We start from the raw sequence: 21,672 nt of genomic DNA, 5'->3' as shown, positions 1-21,672 counted from the left end.
TTCACCTCCAGATCCCGTGTTTGTGGGCTCCCTGGTGGTCCCGGAGAGCAGCTTTAGAGAGGATGACAAACTGTACCTCTTGTTCCGGGAGCGGAGCCTGGAGGGGGAGAACGGGCCGGCCGTCGTGTCTCGGATCGCCCGGATATGTTTGGTGAGAAGCATTCGTGGTCTGTGTTCATTCATTGCCATTCTTTTTGTTTCCATCCTCCAGACTGAATACAACCTTCCATTCACAAATCCGCTCTCCCCGGACACGGCATTCACTATATCCGCTCTCCCCGGACCCCGCATTCACTATATCCGCTCTCCCCGGACCCCGCATTCACTATATCCGCTCTCCCCGGACCCCGCATTCACTATATCCGCTCTCCCCGGACCCCGCATTCACTATATCCGCTCTCCCCGGACCCCGCATTCACTATATCCGCTCTCCCCGGACCCCGCATTCACTATATCCGCTCTCCCCGGACCCCGCATTCACTATATCCGCTCTCCCCGGACCCCGCATTCACTATATCCGCTCTCCCCGGACCCCGCATTCACTATATCCGCTCTCCCCGGACCCCGCATTCACTATATCCGCTCTCCCCGGACCCCGCATTCACTATATCCGCTCTCCCCGAACCCCGCAGTTACTATATCCGCTCTCCCCGGACCCCGCATTCACTACATCCGCTCTCCCCGGACCCCGCATTCACTATATCCGCTCTCCCCGGACCCCGCATTCACTATATCCGCTCTCCCCGGACCCCGCATTCACTATATCCGCTCTCCCCGGACCCCGCATTCACTATATCCGCTCTCCCCGGACCCCGCATTCACTATATCCGCTCTCCCCGGACCCTGCATTCACTATATCCGCTCTCCCCGGACCCTGCATTCACTTTATCTGGTCTCTCCGGACCCCGCATTCACTATATCTGGTCTCCCCAGACCCCGCATTCACTATATCCACCAAATCCACCCCCTTTGAACCAGTAGGTTACCCTTTGGTTCTGGGACTAGATTTTGACCTCAGTGCAGTTGGATCTCTATTATGAGTAGTCCACCAAATCCACCCCCTTTGAACCAGTGGGTCACCCTTTGGTTCTGGGACTAGATGTGGACCTCAATGGAGGTGGACCTCTATTATGAGTAGTCCACCAAATCTACCCCCTTTGAACCAGTGGGCCACCCTTTGGTTCTGGGACTAGATGTGGACCTCAATGGAGGTGGATCTCTATTTTGAGTAGTTCACCAAATCCACCCCCTTTGAACCAGTGGGCCACCCTTTGGTTCTGGGACTAGATGTGGACCTCAGTGGAGGTGGATCTCTATTTTGAGTAGTTCACCAAATCCAACGCCTTTGAACCAGTGGGCCACCCTTTGGTTCTGGGACTAGATGTGGACCTCAGTGGAGGTGGATCTCTATTTTGAGTGGGTTCACCAAATCCAACGCCTTTGAACCAGTGGGCCACCCTTTGGTTCTGGGGCTAGATGTGGACCTCAGTGGAGGTGGATCTCTATTTTGAGTAGTCCACCAAATCCAACGCCTTTGAACCAGTGGGCCACCCTTTGGTTCTGGGACTAGATGTGGACCTCAATAGAAGACCCAGACATTTTGTTCTTGAAAGTCTGTTAGATGCATGGGGTGGGTAGGCAATAGACAGAACCTTTGGTATTTTGTGTTCTAACATTGTGTTTGAGTTTTTTGAAGAACTCCTCAGTTCCTGTTTTGAGTAGTCCACCAAATTACCTCCTTTGAACCAGTAGGTCACCCGTTGGTTCTTGGACTAGATGTGGACCTCAGTGGAGGTGGATCTCTATTTTGAGTAGTCCACCAAATTACCCCCTTTGAACCAGTAGGTCGTCCTTTGGTTCTTGGACTAGATGTGGACCTCATTGGAAGACCCAGACATTTGGCTCTTGAGTTGAACGTCTCTTGGATGCAGGGGGTGGGTAGGCAATTAATACAATTAATGTCAATATTTTTTCATTCTTGTAGAATGACGAGGGTGGGATGCGCTCCCTAGTTGGAAAGTGGACCTCCTTCCTCAAAGCGAGATTGGTTTGCTCCGTCACTGGTCCGGATGGAGTTGAGACATCATTCGACCAACTGCGTGAGTACACCTAACACTGTACATTATACCTGCCTGGTGCTTGTACTCGTCCTCAGCTTCCTCCCCTGCTGCCTGCCAGAGGCCCCAAGATCAGCCCGTTACTTCCAGATATCGGGGAGCATAGGGTTCTGCCTCCAACAAGGCTGTCCTGGGTGCTGGAGCATCCAATGGCCAAGCCAAGCACTGGCATGTTTGGGTAAGGAGACTGAATCCTTGGTGCTGTGTAAGTTCCAGGGATTCTTGGAGGGGCACCAACAGAAGGAGTGGAAGGTATGTACATGAACCTAAGGGTGCCTGCTCCAGTGAAGATCTTCTTAAGCGAAGTACATCTCATGTAAAGTCCCATAAAGTCTAGAACATCCATTCTCAGCCAGGGTTCCGTGGAGCTCTAGGGTTCCTCAGGAGTTGCTAGAGCTTCTTTGTGCAGTGAGCAGTTTCTCAGGTGAGTTACCAGTGACACCGATGGTCTTTCTAGCTGTCAGTAAGGTGGGCATTCCCACTGACCACCATGCTATTGTGCCGGGAGCTACAGCAAGGCTTCCCTGAGAGTTGTTTCAAGAGTTTCTTCACATTAAAAAGGTCATGAAAGGTTGGTCTATACCAGGGGTCTCCAGACTTTCTAAACAAAGGGCCCAGTTTACTCTCCTTCATACTTTGGAGGGGCCGGACTGTTGCCATTGGAAATAGTAGTGGTGGTTAGTGGAAGTAAAATAAAAATAGATAACACCCCTGTGGTGAGTAGGAGGAGCAATAGTGCCCCATCATTGGTGTCAGTGGGAGGAATAGTGCCCCATCATTGGTGTCAGTGGGAGGAATAGTGCCCCATCATTGGTGTCAGTGGGAGGAATAGTGCCCCATCGTTGGTGTCAGTGGGAGGAATAGTGCCCCATCATTGGTGTCAGTGGGAGGAATAGTGCCCCATCATTGGTGTCAGTGGGAAGATTAGTGCCCCATCATTGGTGTCAGTGGGAGGAATAGTGCCCCATCATTGGTGTCAGTGGGAGGAATAGTGCCCCATCATTGGTGTCAGTGGGACAGTGCCCCATCATTGGTATCAGTGGGAGGAATAGTGCCCCATCATTGGTGTCAGTGGGAGGAATAGTGCCCCATCATTGGTGTCAGTGGGAGGAATAGTGTCCCTTCATTGGTGTCAGTGGGAGGAATAGTGTCCCATCATTGGTGTCAGAGGGAGGAATAGTGCCCCATCATTGGTGTCAGTGGGAGGAATAGTGCCCCATCATTGGTGTCAGAGGGAGGAATAGTGTCCCATCATTGGTGTCAGTGGGAGGAATAGTGCCCCATCATTGGTGTCAGTGGGAGGAATAGTGCCCCATCATTGGTGTCAGTGGGAGGAATAGTGCCCCATCATTGGTGTTAGTAGAAGAATAGTGCCCCATCATTGGTGTCAGTGGAAGGAATAGTGCCTCATCATTGGTATCAGTGAGAGGAATAGTGCCCCATCATTGGTATCAGTGGGAGGAATAGTGCCCCATCATTGGTGTCAGTGGGAGGAATAGTGCCCCATCATTGGTGTCAGTGGGAGGAATAGTGCCCTATCATTGGTGTCAGTGGGAGGAATGGTGCCCCATCATTGGTGTCAGTGGGAGGAATAGTGCCCCATCATTGGTGTCAGTGGGAGGAATAGTGCCCCATCATTGGTGTCAGTGGGAGGAATAGTGCCCCATCATTGGTGTCAGTGGGAGGAATAGTGCCCCATCATTGGTGTCAGAGGGAGAATAGTGCCTCATCTGTGGTGTCAGTGAAGACTAGTGTCCCATCTGTGGTGTCAGTGAAGAATAGTGCCCCATCTGTGGTGTCAGTGGGAGGAATAGTGCCCCATCTGTGGTGTCAGTGAAGAATAGTGCCCCATCGTTGACCACTTCTACAACACATTCACAGTCAGCACTGAGGCTGCCAGCTTACATCTCAGCTGTCGCTGGTTACGATGGAGTTAATGGACTTGGAACCTGGCAGAGCCAACGACAGGACCTTCCCCCCCACCCCCCACCCCCCGGTGCAGCATCTGCGGCCTCCTTCTGTAGAGGTGACATTGCTCTGAGGTCACAACCGCTGTTGTTTCCGTTCAAGAAATAACGAATTAACACGATTTGCTCAACGTGTTTGTCGGCCTCGTTCTGTCATGCCAGAAGCCGCCGACGAGGCAAAATGGATCTTGCCTGAGAAGGCCCCGAGCGTGCTGCCCGCACCATCACTTCTGCTCTTTAATTGACTGTACAGCCACAGAGAGATGCCGGGGTGAAACCTGCCTGGGGGCCCCCAGCTGAACACAGATGAGTGACGAAGATACTTAATAAACAGCGTAAGAACAATACATGTACATCCCCGAAGAAGCAGAGTAGTAACACAGATCCTTCAATTTTGAAGACCATGGAGGTACACCGGTGGGTTTTCTATGGTCAGTTGAATGGGGGATTATTATCTATACAGATTCCTGGGATGTCCCTTCATTCCGGCAAGACCTCCCAGACTGAGCTCCAGCCTTCCCTTAGTTGTACAGGTTCCACATCTGGACTAAATCTCCCTTCTCTCATTTTGCTGCACACTGTGAGCTTCTCACAAGGGACTTTAGCTCTTATTCCAGAGATCTGTTTTCGTAAGGCTTCAAACCATGATGTAGAGCAGCCATTCTCAACCAGGGTTCCATGGAATCCTACGGTTCCTCCAAAGGTGACCAGGTTTTCCTTGAGCTGTGGCCAACCGCCCTCCTATGTGATGGTACCTGTATAGTGTCAGGTCCAACACCACTTGGCAGAGCCAAAGGCATGACTGTAAGGGGGCATTCTGACCACCAATGTAAGGGGCATTCTTCCCACTGATCACCAATGTAAGGAACAGTCTTCCCACTGACCTCCAATGTAAGGGACATTCTTCCCACTGACCACCAATGTAAGGAACAGTCTTCCCACTGACCACCAATGTAAGGGACATTCTTCCCACTGATCACCAATGTAAGGGACACTCTTCCCACTGACCACCAATGTAAGGGACATTCTTCCCACTGATCACCGATGTAAGGGACATTCTTCCCACTGATCACCAATGTAAGGGACATTCTTCCCACTGATCACCAATGTAAGGGACATTCTTCCCACTGACCCCCAATGTAAGGGACATTCTTCCCACTGATCACCAATGTAAGGGACATTCTTCCCACTGACCCCCAATGTAAGGGACATTCTTCCCACTGATCACCAATGTAAGGGACATTCTTCCCACTGACCACCAATGTAAGGGACATTCTTCCCACTGACCACCAATGTAAGGGACATTCTTCCCACTGATCACCAATGTAAGGGACATTCTTCCCACTGACCACCAATGTAAGGAGCATTCTTCCCACTGACCCCCAATGTAAGGGACATTCTTCCCACTGACCCCCAATGTAAGGGGCACGTGTTATGTGGGACCTATGATGTGAAGGGGATGGGGGCTTCTGATGTAATGGAGAACCTATGATGTAAATTTAATTCCATATAGGTGGGACATTTTTCCCACTGATCACCAATGTAAGGGACATTCTTCCCACTGACCACCAATGTAAGGGGCATTCTTCCCACTGACCACCAATGTAGGGACATTCTTCCCACTGACCTCCAATGTAAGGGACATTCTTCCCACTGACCTCCAATGTAAGGGACATTCTTCCCACTGACCACCAATGTAAGGGACATTCTTCCCACTGACCACCAATGTAAGGGACATTCTTCCCACTGACCACCAATGTAAGGGACATTCTTCCCACTGATCACCAATGTAAGGGACATTCTTCCCACTGACCACCAATGTAAGGGACATTCTTCCCACGGATCCCCAATGTAAGGGACATCCCTCCCACTGATCACCAATGTAAGGGGCATTCTTCCCACTGACCCCCAATGTAAGGGACATTCTTCCCACTGGTCACCAATGTAAGGGACATTCTTCCCACTGACCCCCAATGTAAGGGGCACGTGTTATGTGGGACCTATGATGTGAAGGGGATGGGGGCTTCTGATGTAATGGAGAACCTATGATGTAAATTTAATTCCATATAGGTGGTTGTGTGTATCATCCCTGGCTCAGTTTGATAAGTAACATTCACATTTTCTACATTTTAGATTTGGGGGGGGGGGGGGGGGCCCTCAAGATTTTGCATACTTTTAAAGGTTGCCTGAGAAATGATGCCATAGAGCCGTGGTCTCCAAACTGTGGCCTGGGGGCCGAACGTGGCCCTTTGCTTGCTTTTATCTGGCTCTTGAGGTACCATTCTTCCCACTGCCACCAATGATGGGCCGCCATTCCTCCCACTGACACCAATGATGGGGCACTGTTCCTTCCTCTGACACCAATGATGGAGCACTATTCCTCCCACTGATACCAAGGATGGGGCACTATTCCTCCCACTGACACCAATGATGGGGCACTGTTCCTCCCACAGACACCAATGATGAGGCACTGTTCCTCCCACTGACACCAATGATGGGGCACTGTTCCTCCTACAGACACCAATGATGGGGCACTGTTCCTTCCACTGACACCAATGATGGGGCACTGTTCCTCCCACTGCCACCAATGATGGGGCGCCGTTCCTCCCACAGACACCAATGATGGGGCACTGTTCCTTCCACTGACACCAATGATAGGGCACTGTTCCTTCCTCTGACACCAATGATGGGGCACTATTCCTCCCACAGACACCAATGATGGGGCACTATTCCTCCACAGACACCAATGATGGGGCACTATTCCTCCCATTGACACCAATGATGGGGCACTATTCCTCCCACTGACACCAATGATGGGGCACTATTCCTCCCACTGACACCAATGATGGGGCACTATTCCTCCCACTGACACAATGATGGGGCACTATTCCTCCCACTGATACCAATGATGGGACACTATTCCTCCCACTGACACCAATGATGGGGCACTATTCCTCCCACTGATACCAATGATGGGGCACTATTCCTCCCACTGATACCAATGATGGGACACTATTCCTCCCACTGACACCAATGATAGGGCACTGTTCCTCCCACAGACACCAATGATAGGGCACTGTTCCTTCCACTGACACCAATGATGGGGCACTGTTCCTCCCACAGACACCAAAGATGGGGCACTATTCTTCCCACTGACACCAATGATTGGGTACTGTTCCTCCCACAGACACCAATGATTGGGTACTGTTCCTCCCACAGACACCAATGATTGGGTACTGTTCCTCCCACAGACACCAATGATTGGGTACTGTTCCTCCCACAGACACCAATGATTGGGTACTGTTCCTCCCACTGACACCAATGATGGGGCACTATTCCTCCCACTGACACCAATGATGGGACATTATTCCTCCCACAGACACCAATGATTGGGTACTGTTCCTCCCACTGACACCAATGATGGGGCATTATTCCTCCCACTGACACCAATGATGGGGCATTATTCCTCCCACTGACACCAATGATGGGGCACTATTCCTCCCACTGATACCAATGATGGGACACTATTCCTCCCACTGACACCAATGATGGGGCACTATTCCTCCCACTGATACCAATGATGGGGCACTATTCCTCCCACTGACACCAATGATGGGCCACTTTTCCTCTCACTGATATTAAAAATGGGGCACGTTTATTTCCAAAGATACCAACAATGGGGCACTATTCCTCCCACTAAAACCAATGATGGAGTCTTTTCTATTCCCACTGCTAACAGTCCAGCCCCCCTAAAATCTGAAGGACATTAAACTGGCCCTTTGTTCAAAAAGTTTGGAGACCCCTGCTGTAGAGTGGCACTCAAGTGACGGTTCTGAATCTGCTGGGGCTGCTGACATTACATCCAAGATGGCGGCACCCAGGAGCAGTCTCGGAATGACGGTTCTGAGTCTGCTGGGGATGCTGACATCACATCCAAGATGGCGGCACCCAGGAGCAGTCTCGGAATGACGGTTCAGAGTCTGCTGGGGCTGCTGACATCACATCCAAGATGGCGGCACCCAGGAGCAGTCTCGGAATGACGGTTCTGAGTCTGCTGGGGATGCTGACATCACATCCAAGATGGCGGCACCCAGGAGCAGTCTCGGGATGACGGTTCTGCGTCTGCCGGGGCTGCTGACATCACATCCAAGATGGCGGCACCCAGGAGCAGTCTCGGAATGACAGTTCTGAGTCTGCCGGGGCTGCTGACATCACATCCAAGATGGCGGCACCCAGGAGCAGTCTCGGAATGACAGTTCTGAGTCTGCCGGGGCTGCTGACATCACATCCAAGATGGCGGCACTCAGGAGCAGTCTCGGAATGACGGTTCTGGGGTTTCTGACATTACATCCAAGATGGCGGCACCCAGGAACAGTCTCGCAATGACGGTTCTGAGTCTACTGGGGCTGCTGACATCACATCCAAGATGGCGGCACCAAGGAGCAGTCTCGGAATGACGGTTCTGGGACTGCTGACATTACATCCAAGATGGCGTTACCCAGGAGCAGTCTCGGAATGACGGTTCTGGGACTGCTGACATTACATCCAAGATGGCGTTACCCAGGAGCAGTCTCGAAATGACGGTTCTGAGTCTGCTGGGGCTGCTGACATCACATCCAAGATGGCGGCACCCAGGAGCAGTCTCGGGGCTTTTAGAGGTCTACAAAGTAAGTTTTTTTCGCTCGTAAACTATATTCAGTCCACACATTTATAAATGTATTGTTGTTGGAATGAACGGCCTGGTGGAAGGGTCTCCTGCTGATTTTATTGCTGAGAAAAAAAAAAATCTGGCCAACAACTTAAGTCTCCCTTTCCTCCACTTCTAATACAATAAGCTCGCCGGCTTAACCGGCTAAATAGCTTCCTCCTTGATGGGCGGGTGACTCATCCACTTCCAATGATATCATTACCCACTTCACTCCGCCGGCCCAGAAATGCCCTTTGTAGTTGTTTATTAGGACCATATTGAGGGCTTAGAGAGAGCGAGAGGACGCCATTGAGCTCCCTCCTCGTCTTTTCTCTCGGTGTAGTCCTCGCCTGCTTGGTGGTATAGGATGGAGAGATCAGGAGGAGTGGGGAGAAGGGGGGGCTCATTTCACGCTTTACAAATGTTTCTCAATTTAAAAAAAGAAAAAAAAGCGCCCCCGCCAGCACCACTTAAGTCGCCGCATGCCTTGGCTCAGTTTCCGAGGAGCTCTCTCGTACGGCTTTGTTCATTTAGTGCGCCGGCAAGTTGGAGAGAAAAGTTCATTATCAGTTCATGCCGATGTGCGCTTCTTACCCCCGAGAGGGACTCGTTCGATGTGAAAGAAATGGAATTGCTTTTCCTCGCATGTTGGCTTGCCAGATGAAAGAATTGGGACCCTTTTGCTTGCCTGTATCGGGACCTTGAGGTACTATTCCACCACCTGACATCAATGATGGGACACCTTCCCTCCCACGATGGCACCAACGATGGCACTATTCTTCCCATTGATAACAACTATGGGGCCTTCTTCTTCTTCACTTCAAAACCAATGATGGGATATTCTTTATGCCTGTTGATGCCGGGGCATTTTCTGCTCCCACTGGCCACAGTCCAGCCCCCCTAAAGCCTGAAGGACAGTAAAATGGCCCATTACTTAGGAATTAGACCCCCTTACCCTACAGGTTTCCGATCTTACAAATCAACCAATGATGGGGCACTACTCTTCCCATTAAAACCAATGATGGGGCACTATTCCTCCCAATAAAACCAATGATGGGGCACTATTCCTCCCACTGACACCACAGATGGGGCACTATTCCTCCCACTGACACCAATGATGGGGCACTATTCCTCCCACTGATACCAATGATGGGGCACTATTCCTCCCACTGACACAACAAATGGGGCACTATTCCTCCCACTGACACCACAGATGGGGCACTATTCCTCCCACTGATACCAATGATGGGGCACTATTCCTCCCACTGACACCACAGATGGGGCACTATTCCTCCCACTGACACCACAGATGGGGCACTATTCCTCCGATTAAAACCAATGATGGGCCACTATTCCTCCCATTAAAACCAATGATGTGGGCACTATTCCTCCCAATAAAACCAATGGTGGGGGCACTATTCCTCCCAATAAAACCAATGATGGGGGCACTATTCCTCCCAATAAAACCAATGAAGGGGGCACTATTCTTCTACTGACACCACAGATGGGGCACTATTCCTGCCATTAAAACCAATGATGGGGCGCTATTCCTCCCACTGACACCACAGATGGGGCACTATTCCTCCCAATAAAACCAATGATGGGGCACTATTCTTCCACTGACACCAATGATGGGGCACTATTCCTCCCATTAAAACCAATGATGGGGGCACTATTCCTCCCATTAAAACCAATGACGGGGGCACTATTCCTCTGATTAAAACCAATGATGGGGCACTATTCCTCCCACTGACACCAATGATGGGGCACTATTCCTCCCACTGATACCAATGATGGGGCACTATTCCTCCCACTGATAACAATGATGGGGCACTATTCCTCCCACTGATACCAATGATGGGGCACTATTCCTCCCACTGACACCAATGATGGGGCACTATTCCTCCCACTGATACCAATGATGGGGCACTATTCCTCCCACTGATACCAATGATGGGGCACTATTCCTCCCACTTGTACCAATGATGGGACACTATTCCTCCCACTGACACCAATAATGGGGCACTATTCCTCCACTGACACCATAGATGGGGCACTATTCCTCCCACTGACACCAATGATGGGGGCACTATTCCTCCCATTAAAACCAATGATGGGGCACTATTCCTCCCACTGACACCAATGATGGGGCACTATTCCTCCACTGACACCACAGATGGGGCACTATTCCTCCCATTAAAACCAATGATGGAGCACTGATGTTGGTGCATGTTCTACTCCAATTGGTCACAATCTGCCCCCCTAAAGCCTGAAGGACAGTAAAATGGCCCTTTGCTTAGGAATTTTGGAGAACCCCTACCCTACAGGTTTCCAATCTTACAAATCCACCAATGGGCACCTCTGGTACAACGAGAAACCGCTAGAGTTTTTCTTATTGGTGCCAGGTTGATCTCAACATCTTGATGTCCTCTGAGTGGACCTGAGACTGGGCTTCCCTGATTAACGACACCAACTTGGTCTTCTCTGCACCTCCTGATGGTAATCAGCTATCACTGACATTACTACTCTTTCAACACTGCCTCTAAACGTTCTCATATTATAGACCAGTGGTCTCTAAACTGCAGCCCCGGGGGCCGGAGGTGGCCCTTTGCTTGCCTCGTTTGGAGACCCCCACCCTTAGGAAACCCTTTTTAGGTCTCGGGGAAACCCCTGCTATAACCAGTTAATCAGGAGTCAGCGGGGGGAAAATGCCCATCACATCGGTGGTCGGAATGTCACCACTAAGGTTTCAGGCCTCTAAATGGGACAAATGACGTTGGTCCAGATACTACGCAGATCTCATCAAAGGGGAGGTCAGTCAACCACAGCTCAAGGAACCTCATGGAACCCTGGTGGAGAATGGCTGCCATAGACCATACCTCCCAACCATCTGAGAGGGGAACACCGGACACCTTTGTGCACAGAATATTTAGACACAGAACACGCCCCTTGCCCCACCCCCATGGTACAAACCATGAGAAATTAAAACACAAGAATGACCATTTAGATGCCATTGGACATTTAAAACGTAACCAATGCAATCATCTAAGCAGCCTTTCTCAATCTTTTCCCCCCCGGAGGAACTTGCAATAATTTTCATGTTTCATGGAACCCCGCTATAAATAATGACATCTGCGGCTCACGATACTTCAGGGCGATCGGTAAGTTGTAAATATAACTTATTGATATATCTAGAACCGATTGATCACCCGAAAGTATCATGAGCTGTAGATGTCATCATTCGTATTCATGAAACAATAAAGAAGAAGTAGTTATTGAATGTGACATCTAGGACAGATAATTCTTTAACATCACCCCTCCCCCTCCCCAAAAAATAGTGGATCTTTACAATGAGGGGCGGTGAAGACCCTTTCCATTGGTCGTCAGTGGAAAAACAACTTCTTCCATTGGTGGTCAGTGGAGAAGCAACCCCTTACTTACTGTATGTGGTCAGTGTAGAAGTGACCCCTTACATTGGTGATCAGTGGAGAAGAGACCCCTTACATTGGTGATCAGTGGAAAAGAGACCCCTTACATTGGTGATCAGTGGAGAAGAGACCCCTTACATTGGTGATCAGTGAATAAGTGACCCCTTACATTGGTGATCAGTGGAGAAGGGATCCTTTATATTGGTGATGAGTGAATAAGTGAACCCTTACATTGGTGATCAGTGAATAAGTGACCCCTTTCAATGGTGATCAATAGAGAAGTGACCCCTTAGATTGGTGATCAGTGAATAAGTGACCCCTTACATTGGTGATCAGTGAATAAGTGACCCCTTTCAATGGTGATCAATGGAGAAGTGACCCCTTAGATTGGTGATCAGTGAATAAGTGACCCCTTACATTGGTGATCAGTGAATAAGCGACCCCTTTCAATGGTGATCAATGGAGAAGTGACCCCTTACATTGGTGATCAGTGGATAAGGGATCCTTTACATTGGAGATCAGTGAATAAGTGACCTCTTAAATTGGTGGTTAATAGAGAAGTGACCCCTTACATTAGTGATCAATGGAGAAGTGACCCCTTAGATTGGTGATCAGTGAATAAGTGACCCCTTACGTTGGTGATCAGTGAATAAGTGACCCCTTTCAATGGTGATCAATGGAGAAGTGACCCCTTACATTGGTGATCAGTGGAGAAGAGACCCCTTTCAATGATGATCAATGGAGAAGTGACCCCTTACATTGGTGATCAGTGGAGAAGAGACCCCTTACATTGATGATCAGTGGAGAAGAGACCCCTTACAGTGGTGGTCAATGGAGAAGTGACCCCTTACAGTGGTGGTCAATGGAGAAGTGACCCCTTACATTGGTGGTCAATGGAGAAGTGACCCCTTACATTGGTGATCAGTGAAGAGACCCCTTACAGTGGTGGTCAATGGAGAAGTGACCCCTTACATTGGTGGTCAATGGAGAAGTGACCCCTTACATTGGTGATCAGTGGAGAAGGGATCCTTTACATTGGTGATCAGTGAATAAGTGACCTCTTAAATTGGTGGTTAATAGAGAAGTGACCCCTTACATTAGTGATCAATGGAGAAGTGACCCCTTAGATTGGTGATCAGTGAATAAGTGACCCCTTACATTGGTGATCAGTGAATAAGTGACCCCTTTCAATGGTGATCAATGGAGAAGTGACCCCTTACATTGGTGATCAGTGGAGAAGAGACCCCTTACAGTGGTGGTCAATGGAGAAGTGACCCCTTACATTGGTGGTCAATGGAGAAGTGACCCCTTACATTGGTGGTCAATGGAGAAGTGACCCCTTACATTGGTGGTCAATGGAGAAGTGACCCCTTACATTGGTGATCAGTGGAGAAGAGACCCCTTACAGTGGTGGTCAATGGAGAAGTGACCCCTTAGATTGGTGGTCAATGGAGAAGTGACCCCTTTCAATGGTGATCAATGGAGAAGTGACCCCTTACATTGGTGATCAATGGAGAAGTGACCCCTTACATTGGTGATCAATGGAGAAGTGACCCCTTACATTGGTGATCAATGGAGAAGTGACCCCTTACATTGGTGATCAATGGAGAAGTGACCCCTTACATTGGTGATCAATGGAGAAGTGACCCCTTACATTGGTGGTCAATGGAGAAGTGACCCCTTTCAATGGTGATCAATGGAGAAGTGACCCCTTAGATTGGTGGTCAATGGAGAAGTGACCCCTTAGATTGGTGGTCAATGGAGAAGTGACCCCTTACATTGGTGGTCAATGGAGAAGTGACCCCTTACATTGGTGGTCAATGGAGAAGTCAAGCCTTATGGTGATGGTCAGTGGGCCATATTAGGTCATTGATGTCATGGGCATCCCGCCCCCTTTGAGTACGTGAAGCTGCAGGGTGGGGAATCCCCAGATTGTTCAAGCAATGCAGCTGTATGAGATTTACTTTTAGCCATTTCCACCAAATGTCTTTTGACAATATGACCTCCGTGATGCTAATAAATCTTCCCTCTTCCATTCAGGTGACATTTTCATCCAGCAGACTCAGGACAAGCAGAACCCTCTGATCTATGGAGTCTTCACTACGCTGGGGTGAGATGACATCTCCATGTACCTGTCTCCATGTTCTTCCCCTCGGTTCCTTGTGTGGATGTCCTCCTTCCATAATTGTCCTGCTCTATACTGTCCCTGGTGCCATACCTGTGGCCCTTTGGTACTTACTGTGTCACACTTTGGGGCCCCTACAGAAAGGAGCATGTGTTTTCCTTGCCTAAGTGCTTCCTAGGGCATTCATAGGATCTTACTATTATCTGTCCTGTCCATCCCTGACCATCTGCTGTAGCATATCCCTAGTCTCTGACCATCTCTCCTAGCCCATCCTCAGTCTCTGACCATCTCTCCTAGCACATCCCCAGTCTCTGACCATCTGCTGTAGCATATCCCTAGTCTCTGACCATCTCTCCTAGCACATCCCCAGTCTCTGATCATCTCTCCTAGCCCATCCCCAGTCTCTGGTCATCTCTCCTAGCCCATCCCCAGTCTCTGATCATCTCTCTTAGCCCATCCCCAGTCTCTGGTCATCTCTCCTAACCCATCCCCAGTCTCTGACCATCTCTCCTAGCACATCCCCAGTCTCTGACCATCTCTCCTAGCACATCCCCAGTCTCTGACCATCTCTCCTAGCACATCCTCAGTCTCTGACCATTTCTCCAAACCCTTCCCCAGTCTCTGATCATCTCTCCTAGCCCATCCCCAGTCTCTGGTCATCTCTCCTAGCCCATCCCCAGTCTCTGGTCATCTCTCCTAGCCCATCCCCAGTCTCTGGTCATCTCTCCTAGCCCATCCCCAGTCTCTGGTCATCTTTCCTAGCACATCCCCAGTCTCTGATCATCTCTCCTAGCCCTTCCCCAGTCTCTGGTCATCTCTCCTAGCCCATCCCCAGTCTCTGACCTTCTCCTCAAGCACATCCCTAGTCTCTGACAATCTCCTCCAGCCCATCCTCAGTCTCTGGCCATCTCCTCCAGCCCATCCCCAGTCTCTGACCATCTCCTCCAGCCCATCCCCAGTCTCTGATCATCTCTCCTAGCCCATCCCCAGTCTCTGACAATCTCCTCCAGCCCATCCCTAGTCTCTGACCATCTCTCCTAGCCTATCCTCAGTCCCTTACCATCTCTTCTGGCCCATCCCCAGTCTCTGATCATCTCTCCTAGCCCATCCCAGTCTCTGGTCATCTCTCTTTGCCCATTCCGTCTCTGGTCATCTCTCTTTGCCCATCCCATCTCTGGTCATCTCTCCTAGCCCATCCCCAGTCACTGACCTTCACCTCCAACACATCCCTAGTCTCTGACCATCTCCTCCAGCCCATCCCCAGTCTCTGACCATCTCCTCCAGCCCATCCCCAGTCTCTGATCATCTCTCCTAGCCCATCCCCAGTCACTGACCTTCACCTCCAACACATCCCTAGTCTCTGACCATCTCCTCCAGCCCATCCCCAGTCTCTGACCATCTCCTCCAGCCCATCCCCAGTCTCTGATCATCTCTCCTAGCCCATCCCCAGTCTCTGACCATCTCCTCCAGCCCATCCCCAGTCTCTGATCATCTCTCCTAGCCCATCCCCAGTCACTGACCTTCACCTCCAACACATCCCTAGTCTCTGACCATCTCCTCCAGCCCATCCCCAGTCTCTGACCATCTCCTCCAGCCCATCCCCAGTCTCTGATCATCTCTCCTAGCCCATCCCCAGTCTCTGACAATCTCCTCCAGCCCATCCCTAGCCTCTGACCATCTCTCCTAGCCTATCCTCAGTCCCTTACCATCTCTTCTGGCCCATCCCCAGTCTCTGATCATCTCTCCTAGCCCATCCCAGTCTCTGGTCATCTCTCTTTGCCCATTCCGTCTCTGGTCATCTCTCTTTGCCCATCCCATCTCTGGTCATCTCTCCTAGCCCATCCCCAGTCACTGACCTTCACCTCCAACACATCCCTAGTCTCTGACCATCTCCTCCAGCCCATCCCCAGTCTCTGACCATCTCCTCCAGCCCATCCCCAGTCTCTGACTATCTCCTCCAGCCCATCCCCAGTCTCTGACCATCTCCTCCAGCCCATCCCCAGTCTCTGATCATCTCTCCTAGCCCATCCCCAGTCTCTGACCATCTCCTCCAGGCCATCCCCAGTCCCTGACCATCTCCTGCAGAGTCTCAGGCCCTGAGCAGTGAGCCACGGCATCAGCTTTGCTGGTACCCTGAGTGCCAGCGTCTGTAGTGGCAACCCTTTGGTGATGTCAGAAGCCACACGTGAGACTCCAGATATCATGAAAAGTAACCACCACTGCTGTAGGCCATTCATTGTCCTCCAGGCCTTCCTGGGGGTTGACATTCCTCAGATTGGACCTGTACGTGGCTGTCTGTACCCCTCAATGTGTCACCTGTGGGGGGGGTTCCATGTTGTGTTGGCCGGTTGTCCCTAATGTAGCGGTCTCTGTGTGTGTCTCTTAGTTCCGTGTTCCGGGGCTCTGCCGTCTGTGTGTACTCTCTTGCTGACGTCCGTGCTGTGTTTAATGGGCCATTCGCACACAAGGAGGGACATGGGTTCCAGATGACGGCCTATACAGGGAAAACGCCCTACCCCCGGCCTGGAGCGGTGAGGCACGCCACCTGCTGGCACTCCGAGTGTCCGACTCATTCAATGGTTGCAGTTCAACTGTTTTGGTTTTGAAAATTGGATTTAATAGGGAGGAGGGTTTTTTTTGGGGGGGGGGGGTTTCAGTATGAATTCAAAGCGTCAGTTCATGAAAACTTTATTATTTATCTAAATAGAACAGATACGTTTCCTATCAGGGGAGATTTTACTTCACTTCCCGTCCTAACGATGCAACAGGAAGTGACAGGAAGTCTTGACGACTATTCTAAATCTGGCCATACACTAGTACATTTGTGAACGAACGTTCGTACGAAAATTCTCAGCACATTCAGTAGGACAGAAAAGGGTTAAGACTCCCAGTAGGGGAGATTTTCCTTCACTTCCTGTCCTTGTAATGCAACAGGAATTAAAAGAAAATCTTAACAACTATTATAAATCTGACTATACACTAATAAATTTGTGAACGAACGTTTGTAGAAAACTTCTCAGTACATTTAACAGAACAGATTAGGAATAAGACTCCAATCAGGGGAGATTTTCCTTTACTTCCTGTCCTGGAGATGCAATAGGAAGTGAAAGGAAATCTTGACAACGAACTAAAGCTGGCCATACACTAGTAAATGTTTGAATGAACATTCGCACGGAAATTCTCAGCACATTCAATAGAACAGAAAAGGGTTAAAACTCTCATAAGGGGAGATTTTCCTTCACTTCCTGTCCTTGTAATGCGACAGGAATTAATAGAAAATCCTAACAACTATTATAAATCTAACTATACACTAATACATTTTTGAATGAACATTCGTAGAACAAATATTTGTGAATGAACGTTTGTAGAAAAATTCTCAGTACATTTAATAGAACATATAAGGTGTAAGACTCCCATCAGGGGAGATTTTCCTTCACTTCCTGTCCTGGAGATGCAATAGGAAGTGAAAGGAAATCTTGACAACGATCTAAAGCTGGCCATACACTAATACATTTTTGAATGAACATTCGTAGAACGAATGTTTGTGAATGACCGTTTGTAGAAAAATTCTCAGCACATTCAGAACAGAACAGAAAAGGGTTAAGACTCCCATTAGGGGAGATTTTCCTTCACTTCCTGTCCTGGAGATGCAATAGGAAGTAAAAGGAAATCTTGACAACTATTCTAAATCTGACCATACACCAATACATTTTTGAATGAACAGTCGTAGAACGAATGTTTGTGAATGAACGTTTGTAGAAAAATTCTCAGTACATTCAATAGAACAGATAAGGAATAAAAATTTTCCTTCACTTCCTGTCCTGGAGATGCAACAGGGGAGTGAAAGGAAATCTTGACAACGATCTACAGTTCACTAGGTTTGTGAACGAACGTTCGTACGAAAAATTCTCAGGATATTCAATAGAACAGAAAAGGGTTAAAACTCCCATCAGGGGAGATTTTTCTTCACATCCTGTCCTGTAGATGGAATAGGAAGTGAAAGGAAATCTTGACAACTATCTACAGTTCACCAGGTTTTTGAACGAATGTTCGTACAAAAATTCTCAGTACATTCAATAAAACAGATTACGGTTGAGACTTCCATCAGGGGAGATTTTCCTTCACTTCCTGTCCTGTAGATGCAAGGAAATCTTGACAACTAAATCTGACCATACACTAATAAATTTTTGAATGAGCGTTCGTACAAAAATTCTCAGGACATTCAATAGAACAGATAAGGTGTAAGACTCCCATCAGGGGGAGATTTTCCTTCACTTCCTGTCCTGGAGATGCAACAGGAATTAAAAGAAAATCCTAACAACTATTATAAAGCTGACCATACACTAATACATTTTTGAATGAACATTCGTAGAACGAATGTTTGTGAACGAACGTTTGTAGAAAAATTCTCAGAACATTCAATAGAACAGAAAAGGAATAAAGCTCCCATCAGGGGAGATTTTCCTTCTCTTCCTGTCCTGGAGATGCAACAGGAAGTGACAGGAAGTCTTGACAACTATTCTAAATCTGGCCATACACTAATACATTTTTGAATGAACATTCGTTGAACAAATGTTTTTGAATGAACGTTTGTAGAAAAATTCTCAGGACATTTAATAGAACAGAAAAGGAATAAGAATTCCATCAGGGGAGATTTTCCTTCACTTCCTGTCCTTGAGATGCAACAGGTAATGAAAGAAAATCTTGACAACTATCTACAGTTCATTAGGTTTTTGAATGAACGTTCGTATGAAAATTCTCAGTACATTCAATAGAACAGATTACAGTTGAGACTTCCATCAGGGGAGATTTTCCTTCACTTCCTGTCCTCGTAATGCAACAGGAATTAAAAGAAAATCTTAACAACTATTCTAAATCTGACTATACACTAATACATTTGTGAACGAACGTTTGTAGAAAAATTCTCAGCATATTCAATAGAACAGATAAGGAGTAAGATTCCCATCAGGGGAGATTTTCCTTCACTTCCTGTCCTGGAGATGCAATAGGGAGTGAAAGGAAATCTTGACAGCTATTCTAAATCTGGCCATACACTAATACATTTTTGAATGAACATTCGTAGAACGAATGTTTGTGAATGAACGTTTCTAGAAAAATTCTCAGTACATTCAATAGAACAGATAAGGAATAAAACTCCCACCAGGGGAGATTTTCCTTCACTTCCTGTCCTGGAGATGCAACAGGTAATGAAAGGAAATCTTGACAATGATCTAAATCTGGCCATACGCTAGTAAATGTTTGAAAGAATGTTCGTGGAAAATTTCTCTGTACATTCAATAGAACATAAAAGGGTTAAAACTCCCATCAGGGGAGATTTTCCTTCACTTCCTGTCCTGGAGATGCAATAGGAAGTGAAAGGAAATCTTGACAATGATCTAAAGCTGACCATACACTAATACATTTTTGAATGAACGTTCAGCACATTCAACAGAACAGATTAGGGTTGAGATTCCCATCAGGGGAGATTTTCTTTCACTTCCTGTCCTGGAGATGCAACAGGTAATGAAAGGAAATCTTGACAACTATCTACAGATCATTAGGTTTTTGAACGAACGTTTGTACGAAAATTCTCAGTACATTTAATAGAACAGATGAGTAAGATTCCCATCAGGGGAGATTTTCCTTCACTTCCTGTCCTGGAGATGCAATAGGAAGTGAAAGGAAATCTTGACAATGATCTAAAGCTGACCATACGCTAATACATTTTTGAATGAACATTTGTAGAAAAATTCTCAGTACATTTAATATAACAGAAAAGGAATAAAGCTCCCATCAGGGGAGATTTTCCTTCTCTTCCTGTCCTGGAGATGCAACAGGAAGTGACAGGAAGTCTGGACAACTATTCTAAATGTGACCATACGCTAATAAATTTGTGAACGAATGTTTGTAGAAAAATTCTCAGAACATTCAATAGAACAGATAAGGAATAAAACTCCCATCAGGGGAGATTTTCCTTCACTTCCTGTCCTGGAGATGCAATAGGAAGTGAAAGGAAATCTTGACGATGATCTAGAGCTGACCATACGCTAGTAAATTTTTGAATGAACGTTCAGCACATTCAATAGAACAGATTAGGGTTGAGACTCCCATCAGGGGAGATTTTCGTTCACTTCCTGTCCTGGAGATGCAACAGGTAATGAAAGGAAATCTTGACAACTATCTACAGTTCACTAGGTTTTTGAACGAACGTTCGTACAAAAATTCTCAGTACATTTAATAGAACAGATAAGGAATAAGATTCCCATCAGGGGAGATTTTACTTCACTTCCTGTCCTGGAGATGCGATAAGAAGTGAAAGGAAATCCTGACAATTTTTGAATGAACGTTCGTGCAACAGGGAAGCGCAGATTTGTGCCCTCAAAAATGCAAAAAAAAACAAAAATAAAAAAATGAACACGTTGTAAACCCTCCCATACACCCAGTGAAGGGGCAATCCTCAGGTGATACACAGAGATGAAACCAATCCCCGTACATACGTTGTACCTGTTTATCTGCAGCCGTCTGTCCTCTACAGACATCCTAAAGTGCAGAATTCACAACAGGATCTCTCAGCTCTGAAAAGCAGGGGGCGGGGAGCCGAAGTGAGGAGAGCTCTGACTGGAGGGAAGAGACACACCCCCTCTTCACACAGCACACAGGAACAGAGCTGAGGCTGTCATTCACAGGCTGTGTGCGCTGGAGGTCCCGTCACCTTTTTATCTTCAGGTGTCAGAAGTGACTCCTGCTGATAGGAAAGAGGCAGCAGACAGAATGAGGTTGGTGCAAGTTTAGGGAATCCTACGCCCGGCAGTCTCTTGCTTGTCAAAATCGCTGCCGCTGTCACTACTCTTGTCAGTTCCCCTCGGAGTCAGTTAGTGTCAGGTTGCCCGCCGCACTATTTGAATTTCTTCACTATTCTACCCTGAAACAAACACAAAAAAAATCTTAAAAAAAAAATAGTAGTAAAAACTTAGCAAATGTAGAAAATCTTTCAAGGACTGAAATACTTTCCTCAGTGACATATACCAGGAAGATTTGAAAACGTTTATTCAAAGGTTTCCTTTTATCTCAGATACAGACCAGGAGTCCATTTATGACATTTTTTCATAAAGGGGGTTTTCTGAAAATGCAAGTCGTTTAAATGAAGGTGGTCTTTTGGTTATAAAACAACAAAAAAAATTCTATATTTAATTTTTTTTTTTTTTTTAGATACACTAAGCTTTTACTAAACCATTCCAGATAAATAAAAGCAATAAACGCCTAACAGGGGTTTGAATTTCTTCTCTATTCTAGCCTAAAACAAACACCTGTTAGGTGTTTATTTTTTTTTTAGATATATTATTATTAT

General features: G+C 47.7%; 1 protein-coding gene across 3 annotated transcripts in view; it reads left to right on the top strand.

The window, feature by feature from the left end:
* The window catches only part of LOC149440455 (semaphorin-3F-like), a 143,840-nt gene that overhangs the window by 101,807 nt on the left and 20,361 nt on the right, over nt 1-21,672 (top strand). For all 3 annotated transcript variants that reach the window (XM_089658590.1, XM_089658591.1, XM_089658592.1), the window contains 4 exons: nt 12-151; nt 1,985-2,099; nt 14,240-14,309; nt 16,711-16,855. In XM_089658590.1, coding sequence (XP_089514716.1) covers nt 12-151; nt 1,985-2,099; nt 14,240-14,309; nt 16,711-16,855 — 470 coding nt within the window. The remainder of the gene's footprint in view (nt 1-11; nt 152-1,984; nt 2,100-14,239; nt 14,310-16,710; nt 16,856-21,672) is intronic.

Source organism: Staurois parvus, unplaced genomic scaffold, assembly GCF_062004578.1.
Source record: "Staurois parvus isolate SC_StPar_1 unplaced genomic scaffold, SC_StPar_1.0 ptg001081l, whole genome shotgun sequence".
NCBI lineage: Eukaryota > Metazoa > Chordata > Amphibia > Anura > Ranidae > Staurois > Staurois parvus.
This window is presented reverse-complemented; position numbering and strand designations above follow the sequence as displayed.